At 47.5% G+C, this 10,405-nt stretch overlaps 1 protein-coding gene across 2 annotated transcripts; it reads right to left on the bottom strand.

Moving 5' to 3' along the window:
• Positions 1-2,402: 2,402 nt before the first annotated feature.
• Positions 2,403-7,028, bottom strand: LOC135322023 (protein VAC14 homolog). Of its 2 annotated transcripts, XM_064488947.1 has the most exons (4): positions 5,349-7,028; positions 4,888-5,055; positions 3,245-3,458; positions 2,403-2,605 (listed from the first exon to the last, which is right to left on the bottom strand). In XM_064488947.1, exons 1-4 carry the CDS (start codon positions 5,481-5,483, stop codon positions 2,412-2,414), a joined length of 711 nt encoding a protein of 236 aa, XP_064345017.1. In that variant the 5' UTR covers positions 5,484-7,028; the 3' UTR covers positions 2,403-2,411. The 2 variants fall into 2 exon arrangements, with proteins under 2 accessions (XP_064345017.1, XP_064345018.1); XM_064488948.1 differs by lacking the exons at positions 2,403-2,605; positions 3,245-3,458 and adding an exon at positions 3,773-3,873.
• Positions 7,029-10,405: the final 3,377 nt, after the last annotated feature.

The following is a 10,405-nucleotide window of genomic DNA, read 5'->3' as shown; positions in this document are numbered from 1 at the left end:
TTACAGTTATTATAAAATATTGGCTATATTCCCCATGTTGTACAATAAATCCTTGTAGCTTACTTTATATCTGATGGTTTGTACCTTTTAATCCCCACCTCCATCTCACCCCACCTCCTTCCCTCTCCCCCCTGGTAACCACTAGTTCCTTCTCTACAACCGGGAGTCTGTTTCTTTTCTGTTATATTCACTAGTTTGCTGCTTTTTTTTTTTTAGACTCCACATGTAAGTGATATCTCACAGTATTTGTCTTTCTCTGTCTGACTTATGTCACTTAGCATAATGCCCTCCAAGTCCATCCACGCTGTACACCAGAAACTAATACAACTGTACTTCAGTTAAAAAGCAACCAACCAACCAATCCACCCATTTAATATATGGGCAGAAGAACTGAACAGACATTTTTCCAAAAGAGGAAATGCAGATGGCTAACAGGAACATGAAAAGTTGCTCAACATCACTAATATCAGGGAAATGCAAATCAAAATCACAATGAGATAACATCTCTCACCTGTCAAAATGGCAGGAATGTTGGCAAGGATGTGGAGAAAAGGGAGCCCCTGAACACTGTTGGTGGGAATGTAAATTGGTGCAATCACCATGGAAAATAATATGAAGGTTTCTCAAAAAACTAAAACTAGAACCACCATATGGCCCAGCAGTTCCACTCTTGGGTATATATCTGAGAAAAACAAAAACATTAATTCAAAAAGATACATACACCCTGCTATTAACAGCAACATTATTTATAATTGCCAAGATACGGAAGCATCCTAAGTGCACATCTACAGTTGAATGGATAAAGAAGATGCAGCATATATATGTAATGGAATACAACTCACCCATAAGGAGGAGGAATATTTTGCCATTTGCGGCCCTTCATTCACTTTTTTTTTTTCACTTCAAAAACCAGAATTTTGTAACTGGCATAAACATTTCCACTGCATCAAAAACAACAAAATACCTAGAAAAAAACTTAACTGAGGAAGTTACCTATACTCTGAAAACTGTAAAACATTGATGAAAGAAATTGAAGATGATACAAAGAAATGGAAAGATGTCTTGTGCTCTTGGATTGGAAGAATTGACATTAGCAAAATGGCCACACCACCCAAAGCAATCTACAGATCCAGTGCGACCCCTGTCAAAATACTCATGACATTTTTCACAGAAGTAGAACAAACAATTCCAAAATTTATATGGAACCATAAAAGACCTCAGACTGCCAAAGCAATCTTTTGTAGGTCTTTTTTTTTCCTCTTTATTCTTTTTGTTCTTTTTTGTCTTATGGTTTGATGACTAGAGAAGTTCCTTTAATGTTTGGTGGTGCTGAATTCTTTTAGCTTTTGTTTATCTGTGAAGCTTTTGATTTCTCCATCAAATCTGAATGAGAGCCTTGCTGGATAGAGTATTCTTGGTTGTACATTTCCAGGTTCCTATGAAATCACTGCCTCTGCCCCTGGACCTGGTACACGTCAGATTCTATGTATGCTTCCCAAGCGAGTGAAGTCTCTGTCTCCCCCAGGTTAAGCCCCACAGGCCTTCAAAACCAGGTGTCCTGGGGTCTCCTCCTCCTCCCAATGCTGGAACCTGGGGCTGGGGAGCCTGACGTGGGGCTCAGAACTCTCACTCCTGTGGGAGGGCCTCTGCAACTTAATCATTCTTCAGCTTGTGGGTCGCCCACCCTGAGGGGTATGGGGCCTGATTATATTGCGAGTACTCTCCTCCTACCACCCTGCTGTGGTTCCCTCTTTATGTTTCCAGTTGAAGAAGATCTTTTTTGCTAGGTTCCAGTCTTTTATTTTTCGATGGTTGTTTAGCAGTCAGTTATGGTTCTGTTGTAGTTGTGAGGAGAGACGAGCTTGTGGTCCTGCCGCTCCGCCATCTTGACTGGAAATTGGGATATCTTTCCATTTATGTAAGTATTCTTTAGTTTTTCAACCGTGTTTTGTGGTGTTCATTGTGCAGGGATTGAGAAACACGTTTTCTTTCTAAGTTACACACCTGAGCATCATATATTATTTATACAATAAAAAGTTATGCCACAAGGAGAACATTGTTAATATTACTATAGGTTGATAAATAGTAAATTAGGATATATAATAAGGTTCCCCATTTTTTAATTCCTGATTTTGGTTAGTTACACTTTTGTTAGAGAACCAGATTCTCTCCCACAAGGACCCACCACTCCAAGATAACCTTGTCACTCTGATTCACACTCCAACCAGGCCTCTCTCCCAGATGGTGAGACAGAAGGTGCTTCTGAGGAAGGGGGTGGCCTTGGGGCCTTGACACACTCACCCGTGGTCTGGCAGTGGATCACCAGGATGCTGGCCATCTCGGCAAACTTAACACTGGAGGAGGGGTTCTTCTTAATTTCTTTCAAGAATTCTCCAAGGACCACCTCACACCTACCAATGAGCAGAGGAGAAGGGAGACAGCACACGCCAGCCAGGGCTGGAGGAGCCTCCACCAGTGCCACTTCTGCTCTGGGTCATCCACCCAGAGGGGGACCACACGTGATGGGATACACTTGTCAGATGAGTGCTCCTCAGAGGCTGGGGTAGACGAGCTCTTAGCTCCTCAAAGCGGGAAGCACACGGATCTGGAAGAAGAGAGCAATTTCTTGTTTTCCCAGCGCTGCCTGTCTGTTGGATGTCGGATATGTATATGCACCGAGGGCTTTGGCAGCCTGTCCCTCCCCTGTCACTCAGTTTCCAAATCTCTTTGCCGTCATCGCCCAGGATCTGGAAGAGTCCATCCAGGATCTCTGGCAAATAATCCAGCAGGTTAATGTCTGGCATGGACTCCAGAGCCAGGATCTGGCCCGTGGAAGAAACCAGCAGGGCAAGTCACCAGCCTAAGTACTTGCGTCTCCTCACCCATCCTCTGGGACTGGCCAGTGAGAAGGGGCCCTGCTGAGGCAGCTTTTCAGGGAACTGAGGGGCCCACAGGGGAGGGGGTGCAAGCGGCTGTTGTTTCTGTTTATTTGAAGGAGGCATCTGGGTGATTCTGAGGACAAGGAAAGAACCGTATCCTTTTCAGGGGCAAACATGATGGGCTGTGGGGTCAAAGCCGACTAAGTTACGCTTTCGGTTTATCTGGTGTCACTGGGTCCTAGAAGGATAATAAAGAGGTGTCTCTGTGGTCACAGGAGGCACCCAGGGGGGTGCCAAAGAGCAGACTGTATTCAGCTAGAGGCTAATTATAGCTGAAGGAGGAGTGTCAAGGGACCGGACCTTACCCAGGAGATGATGAACTGCCGGGCGTACTGGCTGTTGGAGTAAATCCTCTCCCACAACAAAGGGATGAAGCTCAGTGGGTTGAACCGTTGCTCTCTGTCTCGACATCCTGTGGGTCAAAGGCACATGAGCTGCTTGGGGCCAGGGGCCGTGGGGGAAGATGGCAGAGCCTGAGCCAGGCAGGAGAGGCCCCCAGAGCATCCATGCTCTCACAGCCTGAAGGACAAGCAAAAAGGATGGATTAAAAGCAGGAAACAAGGTCAAAAGAACAAATCAAAAGGCAAGACCCTACCTACATCTCTGTGGTCTGGATTGAACGCTCTGCTGAGCTTAGCATGAATGGCCCATTTCATTCCCCCCACCGGCTGCAGGGTGGGGCTAGCACGAGGGGACTTTAGGGGTGATAGAACAGTCCTGCATTTTGATCCTTCTGGTGACATAACTCTATACACTTGGCACAGAATGTACACTGTTTCACTTACTGTATGTAAATGAAAAACTTTTTAAATTAAGCAGAGTGTGCCAGTGATAGAATTTATAAGCTGTACAGACAGATGAAGGAAAGAGATTCTAAGAGGCGGTCCAGGAGCTCAGATCCGCTTTTCACATTGGGGTCTGGGTCAGCAGCCAACTACGAGAGACACAGAGGTGGAGAGAGGGTCACAGTCAGTATGTAAGACAAGGAATCCACTGAAATCCCACCGCCAAGGCCTTGGTGTGGCTGGAACGTCGCAGGGCACCTCTTTCGGTGCACCGGGAAGAAAGTACGGGAGGCGGGGAGGCAAAACGGAACCTGGTAAAGGCGCCAAGATGCAGTGGACCCCTGACCTGGTCAGGTACTTCTGGACGGGACCCACTGCCACCGGTCAGGTGGTTGCTTCCCGGTGGGCTCCCTCAAGGGTTTTCAACCTAACAAGGCTGGGTCCCCTCTCCACTCCCGGAGAGGACGGAGCAGCTGTGAGGTGGATCCTCTAGAAACAACTGGGGTGTCAGCAGGGCAGTAGAGCTTCAGGGAGGGAACCCCAAGAAGCTGAGGGTGAAGCTGAGGCTATTAGGGACCCCGAAGCCTTTCTAATAGAGCTTTTCCTAGAGCCTGTGCTCTCCTCACAGGGGAAATGCAGTCTGCACTATGCATTCACCATCTTCACCTTCGATAAGGGAAGTTAGTGCTTTTCTTGTTTTTTTTTTTTTTTTTTGTGGGGGCAGGTAATTAGCTTTATTTATTTATAATGGCGGTACTGGGGATTGAACCCAGAACCTCATGCATGCTAAGCATGCACTCTACCACTGAGCTGTACCCTCCCCCAATAGCGCTTTTCTTTTTCTTTTAAAAAACTTTTTCCTTGAAGTATAGTCAGTTACAATGTTTCAGTTTCTGGTGTGCAGCATCCACAGTGCTTTTCAAATGATTGGTTTCTGACTCTCATGGTGGACTGATGCTTTCATAAAATGAAATGCAATAAAAAATAAGCTAACAGAGATACGGGGGGAAAAACAAACATAAATACAAGCCCATTTAAAACATGTATCATTAGATTCAACAGACAACAAGCCTCCCCGGCAGCAGGTGCTGATCTGCTCCGCTTGCCTCTGGGAAAAAGGTGGGTGGGACGAACTCAGCCCAGCTAGAGGGAGGAGCGGTCACCTTGCTCAGCCCATCAAAGAGCACGTTGAAGTGGGGCAGCACGGCGCCGTGGGCCACCTTGACGATGTTGTAGAGGGCCTCGCAGGCGTAGTAGCGCAGCCTGCTGTCAGCGTCATTGAAGATGGTCAGCACCGGCTCGATCAGCTCCTTCAGGTAGAGCCCCGAGTCCTGCAATGGAACAGGAGGAGAAGCAGCTCAGACTGGATCAGGCCCCAGGCCCCAGCCCCCAGCTCCCACGGAGATGCTCAGGCCTCTGTGTGAGGGCAGGGCTAAAAGACCCTCCGCAAGTCAGCCTCCCGGCATAGGGGCCGTGCCCGAGAACCAGGCGGCAAGGCCAGAGAGCCAGCCTTGCTGGTCTAAGGTGTGGAGAGGATGGCGAAAAATGACAGGTCTGCAAAACCCTGCTGGGTCAGAGTCAAGGCCATGGCTGGTGTGTCTGTTCCTCCAGGAGAAAGGCCCACCTTGCCCAGTGCAATGGAGCAGGCGGCCAGGCCGATGAGGCCCCCTTTCCTGCTGTGGGGGTGCTGAGACAGGGCAAACTCCTGAGACAGGGTCTGGATCACATGTTTGATTTGCACGGTGTTGTTCTGGGCCATGAACTCCTAGACCAGCCTGGAGAGAGAGAAGAGAGGAGCTCAGGACCAGCAGAAGCAGGCTGCTCCTGTGGGTGCAAGCTTGAGGGCCAAGGCTGAGGGAGAGAGATGGCCTGTTACGAAGATGAATCGAGAGTCTCGGGGCAGGCCTTCCCCAGCTCTGCTGCTGACTGGGAGGCGCTAGGGGGGTGATGGTTGTTTCCCTTCTTTGGGCCTCTGTTTCCCTTGTCTACAATAGAACAAGGAACAGTGGAATCTGAAAGATTCTAGAATCTGAGAGAGTGCAAGTGAATGTCTTGCTGAAGACTAAAAGGTGCAGTGTCCCATCTCTTTCATTCAGCACTTGCTTAGCCCTCGATTCACGCACCCAAAAGGTTCTCTGTGTCTGACATTATTTCCGGGAACAGTGGTGAACTAGGCCTGGGTCGATAGGCAAGATGCACACACAAACAAGTCCAGGTTGCAACACAGCACAAGCGACGCCGCAGAGGCAAGTGTCTCGGGGCTGACTGGGAGGTGCCGTGTGAGTCAGATCGTAGAATCATTAACAAGCGTTTTCCCGGAAAACAGAGAAGGCGGGGGATCTCAGAACAGGGAGCAACGTGGCTAAAGGCACGGGTCCGTGAAGAAACCTGATGTATTCAGGGGAGGGCGTCAGGAGTTTCGTGTGTGGAAGGTGTGGCTGGAGACAAGGGGAGAGGGGAGGTGAGCCAGAGAAGGGTTTCCAGCAGTAGGGGTGACACGCTCAGGTCTGTGCTTTGACTTGGTGCCTCTGATGGGAGCCTGGAGAGGCTGCGCTGGGGGAGGCGGGCTAGTTGGACAGAAGGAAACTGCAGTATTCCCATGAGAGAACACCGCAGCTACAGCGTCAGGAAGGGGGCCTCAAATATGACAGAGTCGGTGGGAAGGAGACACAGAAATGGACACAGAAAAGCATGAGGAGGCCATGTAATACGGGAAGATGGCAGGAAGACAGAGCGTGCCTCTCCCACCTCTCCTGCCAGTTATCGAACCCAGGCAGGACCTCCTGAATGCTAGGCCTACACTCTACCACTGAGCTATTGCCTCTCTCTAGCTACCTTAGTTTCCCCACACTTACCTTTATCTCCCCAACTCAGGGAGTCAGCTGGGTTCTTAGTTCCTCAACCTGTGTTGTAGCCTGGAAACTAGTTGTTTCAGCTGGGCAAGTTACATCTGATCTCTATCATTCCATCTCAGCTGGAAGGAGAAATCAAATTCCTTCCTCCCTTCCTCCCTCCCCCCACCCCCTTCTTTCCTTCCTGTCAGAACAGCCATCATTCAAAAGTCCACAAACGATAAATGCTGTGGGGAAAATGGTCTGAATATAGTTTGGTGCAGCCATTATGGAAAACAGTATGGACATTCCTCAAAAGACTTAGAATAGACTTACCATATGATCCAGCAATCCCACTCCTGGGCATATATCCAGAGGGAACCTTAATTCAAAAAGACACCTGCACCCAATGATCACAGCAGCACTATTCACAGTAGCCAAGACATGGAAACAGCCTAAGTGTCCATCAATAGATGACTGGATAAAGAAGTTGTAGTATATGTGTATAATGGAATATTACTCAGCCATAAAAAAGAATAAAATGATGCCATTTGCAGCAACATGGATGGACCTGGAGAATGTCATTCTAAGTGAAGTAAGCCAGAAAGAAACAGAAAAATACCATATGGTATCACTCATATGTGGAACCAAAAAGAAAAAAAGAACTTATTTACAAAACGGAAACAGACTCACAGACATAGGAAAACTCATGGTTCTCGGGGGTGGGGAAGGGAACGGGAAGGAATAAATTGGGAGTTCAAGATCTACAGATGTTGACTAATATATACAAAATAGATGGACAACAAGTTTTTACTGTACAGCACAGAGAACTGTATTCAGTATCTTGTAGTAACTTATGGTGAAAAAGAATATTAAAACAAACATATGTATATTCATGTATGACTAAAGCATTGTGCTGAACACCAGAATTGACACAACATTGTAAACTGGCTATACTTCAATAAATATATATATATATATACACACACACACACAAGATATCTATTGTGTGTATATATATATATACAAAAAACAAATATATATACACAAAAAAATATATATTTACAAGAAACGTACTAAATGTTAACAGTGGCTGTCCCCAGGTGGTGATTTTCTCTAACATTTCTTTTATATTATGTATTATCCATGCATCGTAATTTATAATTAAGGAAAAGTAACTGAATTTTATTTTTACTGAGTTTTTGTCACCCAAGTAAAAAGTTTATTTTTCACCTGCTTTCCTCTTAGGGATTGAGCCCAGGGCCTCCTGAATGCTAGGCCGGCACTCTACCACTGAGCTATTCCCTCTCTCTAGCTACCTTGATTTCCACACACTCACCTTTATCTCCCCAACTCAGGGAGCAGGCTGGGTTCCTTGTTTCTCAAACTGGTCAGAAGGGTCCCAGGATGGCAGGAACACCCATTCCCCAAGAGGCACAATCCCCAAAGGGGCCAACTCCAAGCTCTTGGCCCTCCTCTCAGCTTCACAAAGTGCCACATCCATGACCTTGTCCCTAATTGGACAGACAGGCCAGAATCATCTTCCACCCAAGGAGTCCCACACGGGACCCTAGGCCTCTGGTACACGGCCCGGGGACAACCACAGTCCACACGAGGATCAAGGAGCTGACCCCTTCCTAAACACACACTCTAAATATTTCAGGGGTCAGTTATTCCTCACAACAACCTTCTCTGGCTGTTACTAACTCATCTTCCAGATCTGAAACAGCCACAGGGGAACCCAGTGCCTTTTCTCAAGGCTACAGAGGAGCTGCACCTTGACACCTGCAAAGCCCATCCTCTCAGCTGCATGCCAGTTCCTCCTCCCATCTTCTTACGCCGAGTCAGCAGCAAAGGGCACACACCCAATCACAGAGGATACTTCCCTTCTGCAGAGCTCAGGCCCCGACAGGAATGCAGCTTTCTCCACGCATCGTCCCCACTGTCCAGCGTTCACACATCTCTGAAGCATTCCTCCCCGACACACGGGGTGTACAGATGAGGGGCATCCTTGAGATGTTGCAGTGAAGGTCTAGGGCTGGTCTTCTACTGCAAAGGCAGGAAATGAGTAACCATTTGCTGAGCATTTAGGACACACCAGGTAGGGTGCTGGGTGCTGTACACGTGCTACCTCATTTCATCCTGAAAATGAGCCATGGAGCTAGGTTCTATAATACCTATTTTACAAATGAGGGGAACTGAGGCTCAGCGATGTTAAGAAACATGCACAAGGTCACATGACTTACAAAATCAAACCTAGGTTTTCCTGACACTGGGTCTGATAGCCACCATGTTGTCCTGTCCTCCGCTGCAAACACCATAGCTCCTGTCTGTGGGTGCCTCCTGGGTGCCAGGCACTTCACATGCATGATGTCGTTTATCCCAACCCCATTTCATTTGAGGGATGTCCAGTGGTCCAGCCAGCATGTGGCAGAGATTGCAGGCACTGCACACACATTCCTAGGTCTTCAGAGGAGTGAGCTTCCCTTGGAAGGTGGGACTAGTCATTTCGGTGGCTTTGCATTGTTTTTAGAGAATTAAATAATAAGAGAACACATGTAATGTGTTCTGCCTGCCTGTGCTCGTGAAACAGAACAAAATCAGAAACAGAGACACAGACTGATCTCATACACACTATACAAGATCATGTCTGTTCACTAACTATTGACTGAGAATCTGCTTTGCTCCTGGCTCAAGAAGGATAGAAAGATAAACCCAGAGTTGCGTTTATTCCTGTGCTGGAAAACTCTGAGCCTGGACGTTAGGCTGCCTTTTCCTTCCTGGTGAGTCCAATGGTCCATCCCAGTTTTCTAGGTAACGTGCTGTATTCAGGAGACACATCCGGGCAGTGACTTCCCAAAGAGAATCTGGGTGAACGTCTCCATCTACTTTGCTGAGTATTTAAGTAATTTGGTTTCCACCTGCTCACTAGTCTCCAATACCTGAACAGGAAAAGCAGAACATCTGATGCTGAGGAACGGCTTCTGAGGAGGCCTAAGACTTGGTTAAGTAACAAAGTATACTGAGCACCTGCTGGACATACTCAGTGGAAAAACTGTAAAGGAGAAAGGAGTCAGAGACAGCAGGAGACATGTTTGGATCTCAGGTGACAATCACTGGGACCACTTAATGAGTGCTTCCCTCACACTGCCACCAAACCTACAGGTGCTCTTAGTTTTTAAAAATTGAGATATAATTCACATGCCATAAATTCACTCTTTAAATGTGTACAATTCGTGTGTTCACAAAGCTGTGTAACTGTCACCACAATCAATTTCAGGACTTTTTATCACCCCCAGAAGAAACCCTGTGCCCATCTGCAGTCACCCCCCATGTCCCCTCACCCCCAGGCAAGCACTGATCTACTATCTGTCTCTAAGGATCTGTGTAGCCTAGGTATTTCACTTGAATGAAATCATACACTTCATGGCCTTTTGTGACTGGCTTCTTTCACTTAGCATACTATTTTCAAGGCACATTTTTTTCTTTTCCTTTTAAGATGAGATACCTGAGGCACACAGAGGTTAAGCTCCAGGTCACAAACTCAAACGCTTACAGGGGCCAGGCAGGCGACACAAGTGAGAACAAGGGAGGTAAGAGGGGTTGTGGCGAACCTGCCAACACAGGAGGCAAACTGGGGAGCCATGTCCTGGTCAGGGGAGGAGGGTGGACCCCCAGGTCCCCTGATGTGCTGTGTGGGAACGTGGGCCCCACAGAGACACATCTTCTATTCCTTAAGAGGAGCCAGAAATCCTGTGAAATTTCTCAATATACCCTGAGATCTGGGCCAAACTAGACAGGTCTGCTGGCAGGACACAGCCCCTGGCTGCCGGACTGTGACACCTGATGA

Source organism: Camelus dromedarius, chromosome 9, assembly GCF_036321535.1.
Source record: "Camelus dromedarius isolate mCamDro1 chromosome 9, mCamDro1.pat, whole genome shotgun sequence".
Classification (NCBI taxonomy): domain Eukaryota; kingdom Metazoa; phylum Chordata; class Mammalia; order Artiodactyla; family Camelidae; genus Camelus; species Camelus dromedarius.
Note: the sequence above shows the minus strand (reverse complement) of the source record. Positions and strands in the feature narration are given on the sequence as shown.